The sequence below is a fragment of the Bison bison genome, unplaced genomic scaffold (genome assembly GCF_000754665.1).
Source record: "Bison bison bison isolate TAMUID 2011002044 unplaced genomic scaffold, Bison_UMD1.0 scf7180017856337, whole genome shotgun sequence".
NCBI classification, from domain to species: Eukaryota; Metazoa; Chordata; class Mammalia; order Artiodactyla; family Bovidae; genus Bison; species Bison bison.
Window position 1 is genome coordinate 41505 of NW_011486910.1, and position 21971 is coordinate 63475.

Sequence of the window (21971 nt, forward strand, 5' to 3'; positions counted from 1 at the left end):
TGCTTCCACTGTACTTCTTTCTGTAGATGTCACTGCAGTAAGCAGGCTTTTGCATATTCTTCCTGAAGTTTTGTATGTTAGGTCCTTACACAGTTTCGGAGAAGGCAATGGTACCCCATTCCAGTACTCTTGCCCGGAAAATCCCATGGACAGAGGAGCCTAGTGGGCTGCAGTCCATGCGGTTGCTAAGAGTCAGACACAACTGAGCGACTTCACTTTCACTTTTCACTTTCATGCATTGGAGAAGGAAATGCCAACCCACTCCAATGTCCTTGCCCGGAGAATCCCAGGGACGGTGGAGCCTGGTGGGCTGCCGCCTATGGGGTCACACAGAGTCAGACATGACTGAAGCGACTTAGCAGCAGCAGCAGCAGCATTCAGGGTAGCCTGAAGGGTTTTAATAGCACAGACTGTGAACCGTACTCCCTAGAGTTTCTGCATTAGTAGGTCTGGGTTGGAGCCTGAGAGTTTGCGTTGCTAACACATTGCTTGGTGGTGCTGATGCTGATTTTCTGAAGCTCACAGTTTGAGAACCACTGATGTGGTTTCCTCTTTACAGAGTTCTTACAAATGCAGTCATATTGTAGTGTCTAAGAATTTGCTCTTTTACTCAATAACACGTAATTAGCAGTTTTCTTTAGCTATGTCTCATTTTTAACAACTGCTTCTGTATCAGTTTTAGCAAGGCCCCTATAAATGAATGGGGCTTCCCTAGTGGTTCAGTGGTAAAGAATCCAGCTGCAATGCAGGAGCTGCAGGAGATGTGGGTTTGATCCCTGGGTTGGGAAGATCCCTTGGAGGAGGGCATGACAACACACTCCAGTATTCTTGATTGGAGAATCCCTTGGATAGAGGAGCCTGGTGGTCTACAGTCCGTGAGGTTGCAAAGAGTCAGACAGACACAACTAAGCGACTTAGCATGCAGGCACTATAGATGAATATTGAATTTGTTTCCAGGGTTTTTGTGAGTGTGCCCTTGCCTTTAAAAAATAAATCTGAAATGTGCATTTTTGTATATATCTTTTAGATGAGCCAATCTTCAGTTCTTAGAAGGTAAATTCTTAGAAGTTACAGCTCTTGGGTAAAGAGGTAGATTTGGAAAACAGATAGATATTGCCAAATTGTTCTAAAGGAGGATGAACCAATTATTCTCCTGCTAAAAGTATCTGAAACTGCTTGTGTCCCCAAGCACTTGCCCAAAATGGATATTATCAGTGTTTTCATTTTCTGCCCATTTTTTTAAGGTGTAAAATTGTATATCAATGTTGTTTTGATTTGCATTTCCCTCCATTTTTTGTGAGGTTAAAGGGTCAATGTATGGATTGAATATCTTTTTCTATGAACTGCAAGTTTGTATTTTTTGCATCACATGAACAAAGGCAGCAAACTTTTATTTGCGGGATTGCTAGTAATGTTGTAAGGTTGGCATATTAGGAGTTGTGATCAGAGATGAGGTTGGGCAGTGGGGTTAGTGGTTTGGGCAGGAGCAGGAGCTTTGAGTTCCTTGTGGGCCAGATAAAGAACTTGGCCTTCACTTTGGACAGAAGCAGCATTGCTGGTGTTGAAGCTTACCCTGCAGCTCGTGATAATTTTAACAGGGCCTGTTTCTGGAAAGGCACACTGTTCAGTAATCTTCCAGTAACTCATTCTTTCGGCCTTTCACGTGGGGCCTTGAAGCCACCTAGCCATTCTTCATAAATAGGGTAGGGGGGCGTCGTAGAGCAGCGCGTTGTACAGCAAAAACGAACACAACATTGTAAAGTAGTTATCCTCCAATTAACAAATGGTCAGTAATTGTTAGCAGTAAGTAAAAATACATTACTATATATTAATAATATATACTATATAATAATAACATAAAAATGTTTATATTAGTAAAATAATAGGAAAAAATAATAGAATTTCTTTAAAAGGGGGAAAAAAAAAGCCAAAAGAGTAGGGTAGAAACCTCAGCCATCCTCAGGCTGGGCATTGTCTTTGAGGGCAGAGTTTTGCAAGATGGTGCAGGGACTGGATTTTGTTGCTGTACCCAATACTTCTCTCCTCAATGCCTGTGTGTGCGGAAGTGGGCTGCAGGTCAGGAGGAAGAATGCCCTGGGATGGGGTGCAGTGCTTCATACAGAAGAAAGGCTTGCTGACTGTGCTTCTAGACCTCTCCAGGGATGGAGAGTTTTTAGATGCTTTTTATTTTAAAAGGTATTTGACTATTTTATACATTAATAATTTCCTCCTCCCTCCCAGCCCAAGAATTCCCTATTACTGCAGGACACACGGCATGTTTCCCTCTAGGCAGAAGGAAGTAGAGGGCAGAACATTCTCAATATCTAATGCTTCTCATAGTAGCCTGTATAGTGACATAGGGTTGTCATTAATCAGAGCATGGAGGAGGCGTTTCTGATGGTTGAGTGTCTGAGAAGTTTTCACAGGATGAACTGACTTGGAATTGTGTTCTGAGTATGCTAAGGATGAAAGCAACTTGGTTGGGAGGTGGGAAAAGTCAAGTCATTTCAGGGATAGATAAGAGTCCTGTTCTGGCCTAGACAAACCTGAAATTGAATACAGCCTCCTTAATCTTCCAGCTTTGTGACCATCCACTGGATTTTGTTCCCCTCAGGATTTCAGTGTCTTCCCCCTGTAAGTGGGGGAAGGGTGGGTGTCATAAATGTGGGTTCCCCCTCTCCCCGTCTCTGCAGAGAGAATAGCTTGGTAGGGCATTTTAAAGGGCTTGGAAGGCATTTTAACAAGTAGGGAGCTGCTTTATTGGATCACAAGGATTGAAGAGAAGGGAGTGTAAGTGAGGTTTTATAGAAGAGGACATGGGAGATCCAGAGTTTAATTTACTCTCAGGCAATGTTTGTTTTGGGAGTTTGGGGATGTCATTTGATGCGTCAGATTTTCCACCCATGATTTTGTTAGGACTTATACCGTGCATTTGGCCTCAGCATGGCTGGGTTTTGTATTTTCTCTGTGTCATCCATTGAGCATTGCCTGTGTGGCTTTTGGACGGTGGTGGGTTTTGGCCACGGCCCAGGATCGCCTCAGTGTTGATCCCTGTGACCACCACATTGTGAGGCATGCACGAGGCTTCCTTAAGTTTGCCTGTTCTACCTGTTGGAATCCAACTTTGAATCTAAGACGACAGCCAGCTTTTCTTCTGTCTGATTTAATTCCATACCCCTCATCCAGTCATCTCAGATTTGTCTTTAAAGATGGGCTCAGTCCAAAGCATGAAGATCCTAAACATCTTGAAAAATACTGGGCTTCTGATCTAGTGCTTGGAAGACTGATGAAAACAGTAACCCTGTACTTATTTTATCAACTTACATCTCCATATTCTGCCAAGGAAGGTGGAGTTGAAACAAGACGCTTGGCTTCAAGAGTATAGCCGAGGTTCCACTGGCAAATGGAGCCCCCTTACTGCCACGTGCAATATTACCAGGTGCATTAGTTGTGCTTCAAGTACATAAACTAGGCACAACTTGAGGCATCACTGACTTTCAAAAATAAGATTCTTACACTAAATTGTCAACTATTTAAAATCAGAAATGATATATTTTTCAGCTTCCTATTCCTAGTGTCCTGACCCAGAGAAAGCACTTTACATTTGTTTACTGGAATTTGAGCTGTTAGACATGGTGTGAATACCTAGGTATAGATCATGCATACTAAACATCCCTGCAGATGTTCAGGGATGATTTGGTCATGAAAGAGAAGGTTGGCATATCTTAATAGACCTAATAATTGCTGCTGTTTACTGAGTGTGTTTGTGTGTGTGTGTGTGTGTGTGTTAGCCAGTCATGTCTGACTCTCTGTGATCCTATGACTGTAGCCTGCCAAGCTCCTCTGTCCATGGAATTCTCCAGGCAAGAATACTGGAGTGGGTGGCCATTCCCTTCTCCAGGGGATCTTCCCAATCTGGAGGTCAAAGCTGGGTCTCCCATATTGTAGGCAGATTCTTTACCATCTGAGCCACTAGGGAAGCTGTTACTGAGCGTACCATATATTAATACCAGGCCCTGTGCTGGGCCCCCTGGTTATACAATCTTAGTTAATCGTTCAAAGCATATAGCAAGATTGGAGCTGCGGGAGACAGCCTTTCACTTTAAGAGGAGAAGTACCTGTCAAGAAGCTGTACTTGTTCTCCCATGTATATTTTTGGTAAAGCCGATGGAGAACAAGGTATTATTGCCAGATTAGCTCTTTCCTTCCCCTGCCAAATTTTCTCTCCATTTTAGAGCATGGGAGAATTGCTTTAAGTGGTATTTAATTCTTTCTGTTAAGGAGACTGAAGTGGAGCAGCATACTCACTGCTTATCTTTTTCTTCCCAAATCTCCCAACCCCCTGATTATATTATAACTAAAAAAAAAAATGTGTGTGTGACTTGTGTACTTGAACTCCCAGCCAAGACCAAAGATCAAAGTCAAGAGAGGATATTAAGCTCACTCCCAGGTCCCTGGGACACTGTATCTGTAGCCACTGTCCTCAAGTTTGTCCTGGAGGAGTGGCCCACTAAGAAGTAGAACTGCAGGTAAGCTTATCCACTCTGGAGGGTTGCAGTCTTAGGGACTAGTGTTCTGCTCTTTAGTCATTTAGGGGAAAAGAAGGAAGCAAATAAATATAAGAGACAACCCCAAAGAGTGGTTTTCAGCACGATTATGTGTAGCATGACCCCTTTTGAGAATTTTTGGGACAGTTATGCAGAGAACAGCCTCCATGTCCCTGACTCTGTCTCCTTTTCTCACACTGCCTTTGAGCAGCTTTCACGTTTGTTGAGGAATCAGCTGTGAAGCCTGTGGTTTCCTGTGGCACATTTCTAATAATATTTGTACAGGCTATTATTTAATGCACCATATAAATATTTATCATAAGAGCGGTCTTTTGATCATGAACAGAGGCTAAAAACCAGTTCAGTCAATGCTGGCAATTGGCTGGGAAGCTGTTCTGCCCTTTGGAGCCTCTTGTAGACTGAGAAGTTAGGTAAGGCCTGGGACATGTGTGCAGCCAGCTTGAATTTCTCCCTGTAGCTTTTCTTTCTCTTGGCTTCCACAGTCTATGCTCTTAATTCTCTTGTCTGACCAGCCACCCCATATTCCCTGTTAGTTGTGTTTCTTTTTTAATGGGCTTCCCTGGTGGCTCAGATGGTAAAGAATCTGCCTGTAATGCAGAAGACCTGGGTTCGATACCTGGGTTGAGAAGATCCCCTGGAGGAGGCCATGCCAACCCATTCCAGTATTCTTGCCTGGATTATTGCCATAGACAAAGCAGCCTGGTGGGCTACAGCCCATGAGGTCACAGAGAGTCGGATACCCCATATTCCTTATTAGTTGTCTTTCTTTTTAGAGAATTTATCTCTGCCTCAAATGAATGAAGTGGGATCAACTTTCTGACTCTCAGCATTCATCTGTTGGGGTTTAAAGCCACACCATTGTGACCTGGACAAAACCCAGCTCCTTTGGTATTGTGCTCTGTGACCTTAAACTGCTTTATTGCTGAGAACCTCAGTCTCTCTAACTGGGAAATGAGCTCACAGTGGCAACCTCACGGGATTGTTACAAGTGAAATCACAGAATCAGGTGGATGATTTGCAGAGCAGAGCCTAATAAGTGCCAGTTGTTGCTGCCTTTGTTGTTGGCACTGTTGTTGAAGGATTCGGTTTTCACTTTTAGGTTGGAAAGAGCCCTAAAGTTGCCTTAAGAGGCCAGGGTTCAAATGCAGATGCTGCTGCTGTTTACTCTTTGTGTGACTTGGGGCAAATTTTCCTATCCCAACAAGGTATAAAATGGTGGTAGGTTCCCCAGCTTGAATGCATTTCAGTTGGAAGAGATGAACAAATGTGTAAAAGTGCCAAGCATGCAGGAGGATCCTAATCCTTTTTTTTTTTTTTAAAGCAAATTATAAAAGGGAATAATGTTTTCCATTTTGCAGTTACTTTATTCTCTGAGGCCAAGAGGAACTGGAATGTAGTTTGGAGTCTAGGACACATCAGAGAGTACTTATGACCCAGGAACAAAGGGCACAGAGGGGAGACTAGGAATCTGAGTGCAGAAAATCCTCTGGCAGAGTTTTTATAACTCACAGGGTCAAGTTTCAGGGAAGCTGCCCTAGAGCTTGAACTTCTCAAGATCCAGGTGTGGAAACAATCATAAAGAGATCACTTAAAACTATAGTAATAGGAAACGTAGTGAACCTGAAATATTTAATTAGGATCTATTTCTTACAAAAACATGAACTGGGGTGTGTGTGTGTGAACAACGAAGAGAAGGTATGATGCCCTTGTTCCCATGGGTTTGACTCTCTTTTGGACTGATATCTCAGTCATACAGTCTAGAAATGGATAGTTTTACCAGAGAGAGGCCACCTGGTATTGGGGAAGGGCCAGTCTCTGAAGGTGGGCAGCCTGAGTTCTGAGTAAACCAGTTGTAGACAGAGTAGGCACATGGCTTTGAGCCCTAGGTCAGGAAGATCCCCCGGAGAAGGAAATCCACTCCAGTATTCTTGTCATGAACAGAGGAGCCTGGTGGGCTGCATCTCACAGGGTCACAAAAGAGTCAGACACAACTTAGCGACTAAACAACAAGAACAGGGTACAGAGTAGGCAGAGTCCTTGGCAAACGTGCGTTAACTACGTGGAGGGTATCCTGCAGCATGGGGCTTCCTAGGTGGCACTGGTGGTAAAGAACCCACCTGCCAGTGCAGGAGACATAAGAGAGGTGGGTTCTATCCCTGAGTTGGGAAGATCTCCTGGAGGAGGGCACGGCAACCCACTCTAGTATTCTCACCTGGAGAGTCCCTATGGACAGAGGAGCCTGATGGGCTACATACAATCCATGGGGTCGCAGAGCCAGACACGACCGAAGCAACTTAGCACGCATGAACCTGTTAGCATGGCATTCCAAGAACGGTTAGGGATTTGGTAGCAGAGGGATCGAGACTGCTCTCACCTCTATCACTTGGTATTTATATAACGTATGTGAGCAAGTTACTTGACTAGTCTAGGACTTGTTTTCCCTCATCAGTAAAATGGGAATGGTCCTAGTAATTCTCTTCAAGGGTTGATATCAGGACAAAAAGTGGATTTAAAAATGTAAGCAAGCTGCTTAGTAAAGCATCAGATACACAGTAAATTTTACCTGAAGGTGGGTTTTAAGAGTTTGCTCTGAGTCTCAGGGACATGGTGAGTTTGTGCCATGTGCTAGACACTGGGCTGGCACTAGGGGTACCGCTGTGGTCCAGGCAGCCCTGGAGTTAACTCTCTAATGGCAAAGCTCCAGTCTCCATACAAGTCAGAGTGGAGGGGGAGGGTTCTCCGGAAGGATGGGCTCTTTCCTCTTTAGCCAAGAAATAGGTCCAAAACCCAGAGCCAGGGTAAGCCCTGAGTCAGCTACAGAGTGGAAATTTGCCTCTTTGGATTTTACTGGACTGAATCAGGATGTCTGGTGGGTGGTGAGATGAGATATTCCATGCAGAAGAAGACAGTCGCAAGTGAAGGAACCAGGCCTGAGGAGCTGGGCCAGCCCCCTGGGGGCCTCTTTTGTCACTGGCTCTGGTAGGAGTAGAGAGAAGCTTGGGTGGCTGGCCAGGTCTGTGTAAGCCAGAATGTTTGCATGGACTCTTCATTTCCTATTTCTTTCCCCTTGTTTCTCCCTGCAGTGTTTAGAATAGTTTTGAAAAGCTCTAGTCAAGGACAGAGTTGTTGACTTGCCAGGATCAGTGTTGGAGGGCAGCGTCCTTGGGTCCTTCCAAGTGGTGACAGTGGGACGCTAAGAGAGGCAGTCCTGAGTTCAGCAAGTGGAGGCCTGTGGTCATTTGGGGGCGGTGGAGCGGCCAGCCTCGTCAGTCTTCTTCCTCTGCAGATAAAGAAATCTAGGAAGATATAAGCCATGGCACTGCCCTGTTTTGCCCTTCACTGTATCCTCAGTTCCTAGCAGGGTGTCTGATGCCTGGCACAATCTGCATTTCTTCTAATATCAGTCACTGATTGCAACATGCCTCATTATTTCATATATCACTAAGAAAGATGTTCCCGGTTGCCATTGGTTTTTAAGTCACTGATTTCAGAGAAGCTAAATGTGAAAAGAAATGAGTACCTTAGAATTAATAAAATGTGGTTGTAAGCATCCAGTAAATATTTATTAATTGGATGAATGAAGCATACAGATATTAGAATCAAGGCAAAACACTAGTGCAGATAAATCCAAACCTAGGAATCTGAACTATTAAAGCATTAAAGCATGAACCTGTTCATCCTTATTTTTTTTTGTTGATTCACTGATTTAGGTGTTCATTCCATAAGAACTTAGTTAGAACTATTATGTACCAGACAGTGTTTGGGGATACAGGCACTTGTAGGAGCTGAGGATATAGAAATCAATCAGTTCCTTTCTTCAGGTTCAGGCCAGTGAGGGAGGTGAACACAGAAGCCAAAAATTCGGTCAGAGTGATTTTTAAAAAGTTTAAAAGAAAGAAGGGACACAGTACTCTGGTGGCGCTGGGGCATGGAGAGAGGCAAGAGGTGATGGTTGGGATTCTCTGGTGGTGCAGTGATTAAGACTCTGTGCTTCCAGGGGAAGGAACCCAGGTCCAATCTCTGGTCTGGGAACTATATCCTACATGCCTCAGTGAAGATCCCACACATGGCAGCAAAGATCCTATGTGCCACAGAACAGCCAAACAAATTAAGAAAAAAGTGTTGGTTGAGCAAGATCTTAACGTGAAAGTCAGTAGGCAGCATATTAAAAAGCAGAGATGCCAACAACGGCCCTTCTAGTCAAAGCTGTGATTTTTACAGTAGTCATGTATGGATGTGAGAGTTGGACTATAAAGAGAGCTGAGCGCTGAAGAATTGATGCTTTTGAACTGTGGTGTTGGAGAAGACTCTTGAGAGTCCCTTGGACTGCAAGGAGATCCAACCAGTCCATCCTAGAGGAAATCAGTCCTGAATATTCATTGGAAGGACTGATGCTGAAGCTGAAGCTCCAATACTTTGGCCACCTGACTCATCGGAAAAGACTCTGATCATGGGAAAGATTGAAGGCAGGAGGAGAAGGGGATGACAGAGGATGAGATGGTTGGATGGTATCACCGACTCCATGGACATGAGTTTGAGTAAACCCCGTGAGTTGGTGATGGACAGGGAGGCCTGGCATGCTGCAGTCCATGGGGTTGCAAAGATTCAGACACGACTGAGCGACTGAACTGAACTGATGCACAGAAGAGAGAAAGGAAGTTGGAAGGAAAGAGAAGCATGAAGTGGAGACAGTCCTGTAGTGGTGTGGTGCACCTGGGAACCTGTGAGGGTTCAATGTGTCTGAAGCCTGATGTGAGAACAGGCAGGACTGTAGTAGATGTGGCTGGATAGGAGGCAGAGGGCAGATCCTGGAGGGCCTGGGATGCTGTGCCGAGGGCCTCAGCCAATGGTTTTAAGTCCTTAGGAAGAACTCAGCAGAGTCACTGTTGGGGGAGGGTCGAGGGCCAGGCAAGGATGATCTTTGCTTGACACAGCGCTGCTGTGCTTTGATCTATTTCAGTTTTCAGTTTCCTTCGAGTAATGGCTTGAAGAAAAAATATCCCTTTTGGGTGTTTGAAGGAATGCATGTTTTGAAAACTGGTGCCGCTGATCGTGTGGGCGAGGAGATGAGAAAGCAGTTAGGCCGGAGCCTTGGAGTTGTTCTCTGAAGCTCAGAGGAGGATAGCCCTTGTTCGTACTCCAGCTTCCACCTTCGCCTCTCCAGCTGCTCATGAACCATAGGGGCCACATGCTGTTGGGGGATCATTGTGAGCAAGTCAGAAGCCATCATGTTTAACGAAGCCATTTTTAACTGGGATAAATACCCAGGAAACCTTAACGGAACACCTGCTGGCTGACTTCGTTTTTGAATCCCCAAGTATGATCTTGCCGAGGAAACATTACCTCTTTGAAGTGAAAGAATACAGAACACTGCTGTGGTTGAAATTAGACCCTGGGCGCTGAGGCTACCCTGAGCTCACCTAGGGGACTGTAGCACGTTCTCCAGCATAAATATCTTGGGGGCTTGTTCTTATTCTTTAAAACACCAGTCTGGAAAATGAAAGCCTCTGTGAGATGTCTGCGTCCTAGGGGCTAATCTGAGCAAAGGGACCCAGAGCAGCAGTGAAGGCCAAGGAATTCCTGGAGTGTTCGCTGGTCAGGTTTCCTTGTAACTCGCAAGGCGTCTGTAAAGAAAACAGATTGTCTAACAAATTCCTGATCCTGTCTCCCTCGAGGCTCCTTCCCAGTCCCAGTCAGTTCACGACACGGCCTGCAGTGTATTTGCCTCTTCTCTGAATCTGTGCTGTGAGCTGTTACCAAGGAAAAGAGAATGTACAGGTGTGGGATTGTGGGTTCAGGCTGCTCTGCAGTCGTGCTGCCTCATCTCTTCATTTCCGAAACCTTTTTGCCCGTCAGTATAATGTGCATGATTATTGCAACTTCCATTTACTGTTCATAAGTGTATGGACCTAGCATTAAGAGAAAATTTACATATTCCTTGGAGTCTCATCTTAATCGCCTATAAAATAGACACTCACCGTCAGGGTGAGGGGGGAATTGGATGAAAGTAGGCAAAAGGTACAAAACTTCCAGTGATAAATGAATACTAGGAATATAATGTACAATGTGATAAATATAATTAACCCTGCTGTATTTGTATGTGAAAGTTGTTAAGAGAGGAGATCCTACGAGACCTCATGACACAAATATTTTTCTGTTTCTTTGCTTTTCAATCTGTATGAGATGATAGATTTTTACTAGATGTATTGTGATAATCATTTCTTAAGGTATGTAAGCTTTATGCTGTGTACCTTGAACAATAGTTCTGTATGTCAATTATACTTTAATAAAACTGGAATAAAAACAATCTCACCTTGTAGCATCACAGTGAGTAGAGGGCCTCTATGACTTCCCTGGTAGCTCAGATGGTAAAGCATCTGCCTACAATGCGGGTGACCCAGGTTCGATCCCTGGGTCAGGAAGATTCCCTGGAGAAGGAAATGGCAACCCACTCCAGTACTCTTGCCTGGAAGATCCCATGGATGGAGGAGCCTGGTAGACTGCGGTCCATGGGGTCGCAAAGAGTCAGACACGACTGAGTGACTTCACTCACTTACTCATGTACTGTTTAGAGTGCTTATTGGCACGTGATAGGTGCTCAGTAGATAGTTTTTTCAATGAATGGCTGACCAGGTAGGTGAGTTCCTTTTTAGCACCATGGCCATTGCCCTTTTGATTCAAATTCATTGAGGAGAAAATGTGTACCTGTTGCTTCCAGATTCTCAGTTCTACAACCTTTTGTTTTTCTTCATTGCACTTTTCATCCGATATCATGATTTTGCTTGAATAATGGTGAAGCTTGTAAATGCTCATCATCTGACTCCCTCCAGAGAACAGAAACTCCATGTCTGAGGCCACGTCTGCCTGTTCACCCACCACCTACCTCAGTGCCTGCTCGCACACTGGCAGCAATGAGCATCTTTCTTGGATTAATGAGTAATCATCCAGTTCGTCAGCTGTGCCCCTTCATTTCCGCTTTCAAGATGTTCCTGTGCTCGACTTTGCAGACCCGCTTGGTCTTCACGTGGTTTGGCCTTTGACCCCACAGGTGGAGGGATAACAATGCCCGGTGGAAATGAACCCAGGAGCTACTATGTGGGCATGGATGTGGGGACCGGCAGTGTCCGAGCAGCCCTTGTGGACCAGAGGGGCACCCTCTTGGCTTTTGCAGACCAGCCCATCAATCAATGGGAGCCTCAGTTCAACCACCATGAGCAGTCGTCCGAGGACATCTGGGCCGCATGCTGCGTTGTCTCAAAGGTATGGCCCTGACTCTGGCACATGCTTCCTTCCCCCCGCCCCTCCACTGAGTGTCTCTTGTGTGTCCATCTGGTACCAGGGACAACGTATGGGTAACTTTAGACACTGGCTTTGCCTTTTGGGAGCTCAGAGTCTGTGACAGAGACCAACAGTCAGCAGGGATATGACATGAGAGGTGTGGGAACAAAGTGACTGTGGCTGGAGCTGAGGATGGGGCCAAGCCAGAGGGGCTCAGGGTAGACGGTGGAGGACTCGGAGCATGCAGTCAGAGGATTTGGTTGGGTGTGACTGGATGTGAAGACGTCACTGATCACCAGAGCTCACCTCTACGGTGCCTTCAGGTGTGCCCAGTTCTGTGTAAAATAGGTTAACCTGCATCATAGAGGAGAATCCTTGCAATGGCTGTATAGAGGCAGTGCTATTAACATCCTCATTTCATTGAGGCAGAAACAGAGGCACAGAAAGATTAGATAACTTCCCCATGCTCATGCAGTTAGTAAGTAGGAAAGGCAGGGCTGGAACCTAAGCAGTCTGATTCCAGTGCTGCACCCTGAGTCACTGGACTGTCCTGCCTTCCAAGTGGACAAGTGAGGGGAACCTCTCTTGTTCAGAGGGAGCAACATATGCAAAGGCAAGGTGGGCTCTGAGACAGGAAGAAAGTCGAGCAAGACCAGTGCATCTCTGAGTTGTAGCAGGTAGGCATTTTTCTTGAGGGGCCTTTATTTGCAGTCAGCTTGCTGACTTGGAAAAAAGTGATGCTGGGTGAGAATTGTTCCCTTTTAGTTTCGCTTGACTGGTTTTATATCCCAGTAATCAGGAACGACAGAGATGTTTTTGTCTTTTTATTTTTCCAGAGGGAAAAATAAAGACCTGGATTCTGTCTTCTCCCTGTTTCTGGTTTAGTTCCTTAAATATTCATGATGGGCTTGGTAATTTGCAGATGGACAATTCACCATTCTGTCCGTATTGATCAGTCTGTTTAAACTTTCATGAGCTCAGGGCTGCTGTTAGTCCCCCCAGAGAAGAAGGCAGGGAGAGGAGGCTGGGGGTGGGCAGCACTGGAGCATGATATAGGAATAAAAGGGAGGCGTGTCTTTTCTTCTGCCTGTTTAACTTTCTTCCTCCCTCCCCCTCCCAGCCCTTGCCTTGGTGAGAATCCTCTACTCTTTGCCCTTGGGTCTCCTTTGTCCTTCCAACATAGAGTCTTTCTTGCCATTAAGGAAATTGTCAAGAAGAAAATATAATCCCCTGATGAAAAGCTACTTTAAAACAGGTCTGCTCTAAGTACAGCTTGGTTTAATGTTGGATTTTTAATCATCTTGCAGTGGCAGCCACCACATTATCTCTTTGAGCCCCTTCAGCCATGTGAGTGCTCTGGGCATTGTCCTTCTTGAGGCTGTGCTTCTAGAGTAAACCTGGATAACACTATTGGTCTTAGGCCCTTCTTCTCACAAGGGGCATGGCCACGTGGCCACGTGTCAGAAGCCGTGGGATAAGCATGACACGTCTGCTCATAGCTCATCGCTGTGTGAGGTTGAAGGAGGGAAGCGTGTTTATATTGGAGAAGTAACACACCAGAGAGCACAGATTCTAGAGCTGGACTGCCTGGATTGACATCCCAGTTCCAACATTTATTAGCTTGTCATCTTGAAAAAATTACTTTCGGTTTCTTGCTTGAGTTTCATCATCTGTAAAATGGGAATGATGACTGTACCTATCTGCATTGGGTCGCTGTGAGGATTAAATGAGTTAATGCATACAAAATGTCATAACAGTGCCTGGAAATGAGTAAGCACTGTGATTCCTATGGCGATTGCACTGATAACAGTAACAAAAATGAGTAGATTATGGAGGAGAATGAATTTTTAAGATAGAATGTTGAGAAGTCAGAGTCAGTAAGGGAGGTACCTCATGGGGAATATTCACTCCTTTTCTGGTTAGGGTTCTTTCTATGTGAGATTTTGAGAAGCAATGGTCTGGGGCAAAGGGTGACATAAAATACACCCTGACCTGTCTTGTTCTCAAAAACTTAAGGAGCTCAAGGGCTTGAGAGCCGTTGTATTGTTTCCTTTTCTCTAAGTCGCTCACATTCCCTGAGATGGTTTTCCTGTAGTCAAATTAATAAAAACAACAACAGCAGCAACAGTAATAATAGTTACCACTATTATTAGTAATAGTAATAATAACAGTAATCATTAATAATTAATAGTAATATTAGCAGTAGTAGTAATGATGATGGCAACTAACATTTCTTGGGCACTAATTCTGTTCCAGGTATCATGCTGAACACTTTATACCAATCACTCCTTGTTATCTACACAAAAAATCTTTTTTAAAAAATTGAAGTATAGTTGGTTTATAATGTTATGTTAGTTTCACATGTACAGCAAAGCAATTCAGTTATATATATACACACACACACACACACACATATGTTCTTTTTCAGACTCTTTCCCCTTATTGGTTAGTACAAAATTATTGAGTATAGTTTCCTGTGCTATAGTGTAGGTCCTTGTTTGTTATTTTATATATAGTGAAAGTGAAGTCACTGAGTTGTGTCTAGCTCTTTGTGACCCCATGGACTGTAGCCCACCAGGCTCCTCTGTCCATGGGATTTTCCAGGCAAGAATACTGGAGTGTGTCGCTATTCCCTTCTCCAGGGGATCTTCCCGACCCAGGGATCAAACCCAAGTCTCCCACATTACAGGCCAACTCTTTACTGTCTGAGCCACCGGGGAAGTAGTGTGTATATATTAATCCCAAACCCCTAATTTATCCCTCCCTCACTTTTTCTTTTGGTAACCATAAGTTTGTTTTCTGTGTTTATAGGGCTATTTCTATTTTGTATCTAAGTACATTTGCATCTTTTTTTTAAGATTCCATGTATAAGCAATAATATACGTGGAATCTTTTGTCCTTTTCTGCCTGGCTTAGTTCACTTAGTAAGACAATCTCTAGGTCCATTTTTATTGGGGCAAATTTTTTTAACTAATATTCCATCGTATATATGAACCACATCTTCTTTATTCATTTCTCTGTTGATGGACATTTAGGTTGCTTCCATGTCTTGAGTTCTGTGTCATTGCTGATTTTAATGGCTTATGTTCCTTTTGGGGGGCTTCCCAGGGGCTCAGTGGTAAAGAATCCACCTGCCAGTGCAGGAGATATGAATTCCATCCCTGGGTCGGGAAGGTCCTCTGAAGGAGGAAATGGCAACCTACTCCAGTATTCTTGCCTGGAAAATCCCATGGACAGAGGAGCTTGGCAGGCTACAGTCCATAGGCTCACCAAAGAGTCAAACATAACTTAGTGACTAAACATTTCTTTTGGAGCCACAAATCTTAATCCCCTCAACAAGGCAAGAACATTGCAAGTTTAGTGTATAGTAACAGATTCCATTAGGAAGAAGATGATAAGCTGGAGGTGTCATTTATTCTGCAAATATTTATTGAGCACTACTGTGTGCTATCGGAGAAGGCAATGGCACCCCACTCCAGTACTCTTGCCTGGAAAATCCCATGGACGGAGGAGCTTGGTGGGCTGCAGTCCATGGGATCGCTAAGAGTCGGACACAACTGAGCGACTTCACTTTCACTTTTCACTTTCATGCATTGGAGAAGGAAATGGCAACTCACTCCAGTGTTCTTGCCTGGAGAATCCCAGGGATGGCAGAGCCTGGTGGGCTGCCGTCTGTGGGGTCGCACAGAGTTGGACACGACTGAAGCGACTTAGCAGCAGCAGCAGCAGACTATGTGCTATGCTGTTTGCTAAGAACTGGAGTATGTATGGGAGAGGGGGCTACAACAAGTTCTCTGCCTCTAAGGATGAAATAGTTCAGTTGCATGGGGAAAAAATATCCACAAAGTCAACAAAGTACCATTTTTTTTACCCCCTAAATTGTACCAGCTGTATGAGTAATATATACTTCTAGAGAGAGAGAGCAGAAGGAGGAGTCATACATGTGGGACTGAGGGTGCAATGATGTCACCCTCCTACCATTCATAGAACTGTGTGGTTTGCAAAGCATGTTCCTATCCACTTGATTGTCATAGGAGGTGGGTAGGGGAGGGATTGTTTCTTCCATATTATAGTTGAAAAGAACAGCTGGGATCCAGAGAGTGAAGTGACTTTTCCTAAGTCACCCAGGAAGTGGGTGATAAGCCTGAAGTCAGGTCATATCTCTGGATTCCCTCCGTCTCCAACACCCCATACCTTCATCTTTTGTTTAGATCAGCGCTGGAATGTAACCTCCTCCTAAAATGTCCTTCCCCTCTATGATTGTTCTCCTTCTTGAGCAGGAATGATAATGCTAACCTGACAACTCTTCTATAGCCTCAAACTACTCTTCAGAAAGAATTCATAACATGCCGTCCAGGCCTCGCATGGTTTGGTTTTAGCCTGCTCTTCTGGTTTATCTCATGATCCTCCTTTCAGCTCTGCCTTCCACCTGCATTTTCCTTCTGTCCTGTCTTCACACATGCAGTGCTTCCTCTCTTTCACACATATTCTCTCTTCTTCCTGTACACTCTTCCTGCCTTCAGCCAACAGATTTCACTCCCATACATCCTTAGATCCATAAGGTCCAATATGGCAGTCACTAGCCACATGTCTTTTCATACTGTTCACGGGGTTCTCAGGGAAAGAATACCAAAGTGGTTTGCCATTCCCTTCTCCAGTGGACCACATTTTGTCAGAACTCTTCACCATGACCCGTCCATCTTGGGTGGGTGCCATGGCACTCCAGTAATCCCGCCATTCCAGTGCCATTACTTTGACAACAAAGGTCCGTCTAGTCAAGGCTATGGTTTTTCCAGTAGTCATGTATGGATGTGAGTGTTGGACTGTAAAGAAAGCTGAGTGCCAAAGAATTGATGCTTTTGAAGTGTGGTGTTGGAGAAGACTCTTGAGAGCCCCTTGGACTGCAAGGAGATCCAACCAGTCCATTCTAAAGGAGACCAATCCTGGGTGTTCATTGGAAGGACTGATGCTGAGGCTGAAATTCCAGTACTTTGGCCAGCTGATGGGAAGAGCTGACTCATTTGAAAACACCCTGATGCTGGGAAAAATTGAGGGCAGGCAGAGAAGGGGATGACAGAGGATGAGATGGTTGGAGGGCATCACCAACTCAATGGACATGAGTTTGGGTAGACTCCGGGAGTTGGTGATGGACAGGGAATCCTGGTGTGCTGCAGTCCATGGGGTCACAAAGAGTCAGACACAACTGAGCGACTAAACTGAGCCACATGTCACCATTTACCTTTAGTTAAAATGAAGTGTAGGTCAAAATTCACTTATTGGAAACACTTTTTTTTGCACAGGTTTCTACAGCCTATAGAAACAAGGTCAGCTTGTTTCTACAAGGTCAGCTTCTCAGGTCCTTCGAGTGTTTCCTCAAATCTCACCTTTTTGGCAACTGTCTGCCTTCCCTGACATTCCTGATTCCCGTGACATCACTTTCTAGTATGCTGTATATACACTATTTAATTTTTTCAGTTTATGGCTGTTGTCTGTCCCTACAGTGTAACCTCCAAAAGGGTAAGGAATTAAAAAATTTTTTTTTCCTTTCCCTTGCTTCCCAAATACCTGGAAGAGTGCATAGCATGACCTTAGAAGGGGCTTGATGGTATTGAATATTTGCTAACTAATTGAATGAATGAGTAATTGAATTGTGCAGGCAATGGGGACTGATGGGCCTAAGGGAACTAGGGATTTCATAACCTCATGCACACCCCCAAAGCTGACAAAGGCATTCAAATCAAGATTTAAAATAATACAGTACCAGCCACATGGAACTCTGTTGGAAGCTGAATTCCGTGAGGCCCCAGGCCTTGACCGTTGATTCAGATAGAGCTAAAGATAAAACCAGGTATGCCTCTGACCCTCCAGTTCTCAGTTTGGAAGATTTCTGAGGAACACTGTCTCCCCACCCAATATGGCAGAGCCTACTGATTTAAAACACATGCAGTATTGAACTGGTTCCCACAGTCAGAACAAAGCGATGCACAATCCCTTCCCCAAATATTTGTTTGCTGCCCCATAGCTACGAGTTGACAGTTGCGAGACATGGACCAGGTTACAGAATGAAGTTGCAGAAATCTCCTTCTCTGGAAATTCTTTAGCAGAGCAATGTGCTTTCTCTCTAGCTGAGGAAATTCCCTTGATGCCAAGTTGCTGGGGTGAGTTTACTAGCCTGCTTTCTTCTTCCATTAATGAGAGTATAAAAAAGAATCCTCAGGTCAGCAGGTCAAAGTCCCGGGGGCCTTCTGGGTAGTGTGACTCTGACAGCCGTCTCTCTGAGATGGTTTAGCTGGGGGTGGGGTGGAGGAGTTGTGGTAGGGGGTCTCAATCATGATAAGCATGATCATAAGGTATTTCCATATAAGGCTGGGCAAATGACAGTGGCTGCCTAACCAAATCAGGTTTAAATGCATGTCACAGTTTTTTCTCCAGTTCTTTGTGATAGGTTTCCCTTTTAGAGATGGAGACGCTGAACCTTTGTTGCTGAAAAGCCATAATTAGAATATAGAACTCTGTAGGTCTTCAGAGGGGATTCATAAAATAGATTGAAGAGAATATTTTTTTTGCTTCTATTGGAAGGTCACCTTCACCACAATTCTTAGGAGGATTCGAGTTTAATCTTTCAATTGTTCATCCTGTGGTTTTTATATGTGATTACATTACACAGAGAGCATGCTATACTTCATACATAAGATTCCATAAACACAATTAATGAAGCATCAAGTGGATTTTTCCATCCTTCACATTTCCTACAAAGGTTGATCGGTTCCAAAGCACTTTCAAACTAATTGACACTTTTGATCCTTACCTGTCTCTCTGTCAGGAGCCTGAGGCTCGTAAAGGTGATGATATTAGTGCAAGATTACCTGAACTGGGTGTTGGGACCAGAAGCTGGTGCTTTTGATAACCATAGTGTATACTCCTTTCTCCCGCAGAGCTGCCTTTTTGTATTGAGTTTTTTTGCATTTTCTACCTGTTCTCTCCTACTTCCTCTCTTGACTAGAGACCTTTTGTAGGCCTGTGTGGGATGGGCTTGCCTAAGTCAGGCATGTGCTCTCTGGGCACAGAGATCAATAGGGCTGCATGGCAGGTAGAAGTTAGGGCTGGTTTATGCATTGACAGATTGAGGCTCCATGAGTTCAAAGACTGGATGCAATTAATTTACTCATAATGGCAGCTACTTCTTGTGCACTGATGTTGGGCTAATCACACCTTATTTTGCTGAGTTCTCCTAACATCATTAGGAGATATAGTCTAAGTAGTAGCTTTGCATAACCAAGGGAGCTGTTTTTTTGGCTTCCTAAAGTCACAAGACTAATCAGTGGTGGAGCCAGGTTTCAAGCTCAGATAGTCTGCACCCAACACCATTGATATTAGCCACTACCTAGAGATTTCCAAGCCAACTTGGAAGGACATTCCAGACAGAGTTGGCCATGCTTATAAATGCTGCAGAGACATGATCCAGCAAGACAAGGTGACTGGAAGGACTGAAATTGTGTAACCTGCATTGAATCATGTAGCCAGAGTGACAGAGCTAGGATTTGAAACCAGGTCTTTGTGGCTCTTTGTCATGAATTTATATGTTCCTCATGCTCTTCAATGGCAACCCACTCCAGTACTCTTGCCTGGCAAATCCCATGGCCAGAGAAGCCTGGTGGGCTGCAGTCCATGGGGTCGCTAGGAGTCAGACACGACTGAGAGACTTCACTTTCACTTTTCACTTTCATGCAGTGGAGAAGGCAATGGCAACCCACTCCAGTGTTCTTGCCTGGAGAATCCCAGGGACTGGGGAGCCTGGTGGGCTGCCATCTCTGGGGTCACACAGAGTTGGACACGACTGAAGTGACTTAGCAGCAGCAGCAGCATGCTCTTCATTGGTAGGACTGATGTTGAAGCTGAAACTCCAACACTTTGGCCACCTGATGCGAAGAGCTGACTCATTTGAAAAGACCCTGATGCTGGGAGGGATTGGGGGCAGGGGGAGAAGGGGACGACAGAGGATGAGATGGTTGGATGGCATCACTGACTCAGTGGACATGGGTTTGGGTGGACTCTGGGAGTTGGTGATGGACAGGGAGGCCTGGCATGCTGCGGTTCATGGGGTCGCAAAGAGTCGGACATGACTGAGTGACTGAACTGAATAGGCTGTTCTAACTCTAGATGGATCAATGTAGTAAAGATTTACAGGGCGTTTACCTGGTATTGTGGAGCAAAGACATTGCCTGGAGTCACAGGGGGGTTCACTGGCAGTGTTCTTCTGAGATCACATGCCCTGTCTGCAGGATAAGTCTCTTGGGCAGGCAGGCAGTGTGGTGGAGTAGGAAGAACATAGCCATTGATGGGTTCTGAAACAGGATTAAGTTCAAGTTCTCGGTCTCTGGGATGTGCTTGCTCTTCCCTTCTTTCCCTAGTCTTCTACTTACTCTTTTTATGAAATGAAAATACTAAATGTTCCCTCAGTAGGCTTTGTAAGGATTCAGTAAGGTGATGCTTGTAGAGTACCTGGCACACAGTAAGTGCTCAATACGTGATGACATTTTATTATTTGTTGTTAGTATTTGAAAAAAAATTAATTCTTTTCCTTGTTGAAAATATGTAATAGTTGTGTGTAGCTCTTATTTGAGGAACACATTCAAAGTAAGAAATAGAGTCCTAAATGACAAGTCTGGCATTCTATAACAGGGGAAAAGAAGAATTGTACAGTTTATCTCTTTAAATTTATTTTTAATTTTGTTTTTTTACTTTTTTAATGATGATGGACACTTTTGAATTGATTTTTGTGGGGTTTAAAAGATTATTATCTGTTTTAAGTTTCCAGAAAATGTTAATGAATATAATCACTTGTGCTTTTTCACAAAAGGAAACTGTGGAAACAAAAATAAAAAAATAGAATTAATAAATGTGTTATTCTACAACTTAAAAAATTACATGACAAAGTGAAAAATCTCCCATCTCCTCCAGCTGTCGTTTCTGCTCTCAGAGGCACCCATTAGTAACAGTTGTATATGCTTTTTCTTTTTTTTACCTTGTTAATGTACCATGGGTATATTTCCATTTTTTGCATTTTATAGCTCAGTTTTTTCAAAAATATTTAACAGCTTCAGGTATAATTTGCATACCATAAAAGCATCAATTTAAATGTATAATTCAATGATTTTATTAAATTTATACCTTTGTATAATCATCACCATAATTAAACTTTAGAACATTTCTTTCTAAGTGAAAGTCGCTCAGTTGTGTCCATCTCTTTGCTACCCCATGGACTGTACAGTCCATGGAATTCTCCAGGCCAGAATACTGGAGTGGGTAGCTGAACCTTCTCCAGGGGTTCTTCCCAACCCAGAGATCAAACCCAGGTCTCCCACATTGAAGGCACATTCTTTACCAGCTGAGCCACAAGGGAAGCCCAAGAATACTGGTGTGGGTGGCCTATTCCTTCTCCAGCAGATCTTCCCAACCCAGGAATTGAACCAGGGTCTCCTGCATTGCAGGCAGATTCTTTACCAACTGAGCTATCAGGGAAGCCCACAATGTTTCTGTTAAACCCTCAAAGTTCCCTTATGCCTGTTTGTAGTCAGTCCTCAGCCCTAGATAGATAATTTTTTCTGTCTTTATAGTTATTCTTTTCTAGAAAGTTTACATAAATGGAATCATGCAACATATCTTCTTTTGTGTCTGACTTTTTTCACTTAGAATAATGTTCTTAAGGTTAATTCATGTGGTTACACATATCATTGTATGGATATACCACACTTGGTTTCACCATTTGGTTAAACCATGATGAATATTTGATTTGTTCCCAGTTTTAGGGTATTTTGAATATTGCTGCTGTGAATATTCACATACAAGTCTTTATGTTGACATAAGTTTTTATTTTTCCTGCTTGGATACCAAGGAGTGAAACTGCTGGATTGTGTGATAAATTTTATTGCACTTCATGAAATAGCTGCATTGTTTATCTTCTTGTTATTGAGTTATAAGTGTTCTTTATATATTTCACATATGTCTATTATCAGATGTATGAATTGCAAATATTTTCTTCTAGTATTTAGTTTATCTTTTCACTATCTTGTTGTTTCTTTTAAAGAGCAAAATTTAAAAATTTTAATGAAGTCAAATTTATTA

At 43.8% G+C, this 21971-nt stretch overlaps 1 protein-coding gene across 3 annotated transcripts in view; it reads left to right on the forward strand.

Moving 5' to 3' along the window:
• Positions 1-21971, forward strand: part of FGGY (FGGY carbohydrate kinase domain containing) — a 504873-nt gene that overhangs the window by 15719 nt on the left and 467183 nt on the right. For 2 of the 3 annotated variants that reach the window (XM_010859213.1, XM_010859222.1), the window contains exon 2: positions 11617-11828. In XM_010859213.1, the coding sequence (XP_010857515.1) occupies positions 11631-11828 (198 nt within the window). In that variant the 5' untranslated portion in view covers positions 11617-11630. Of the gene's footprint in view, positions 1-4239; positions 4530-11616; positions 11829-21971 lie in introns of those variants that run through there. The other variant, XM_010859202.1, reaches the window with a different exon arrangement.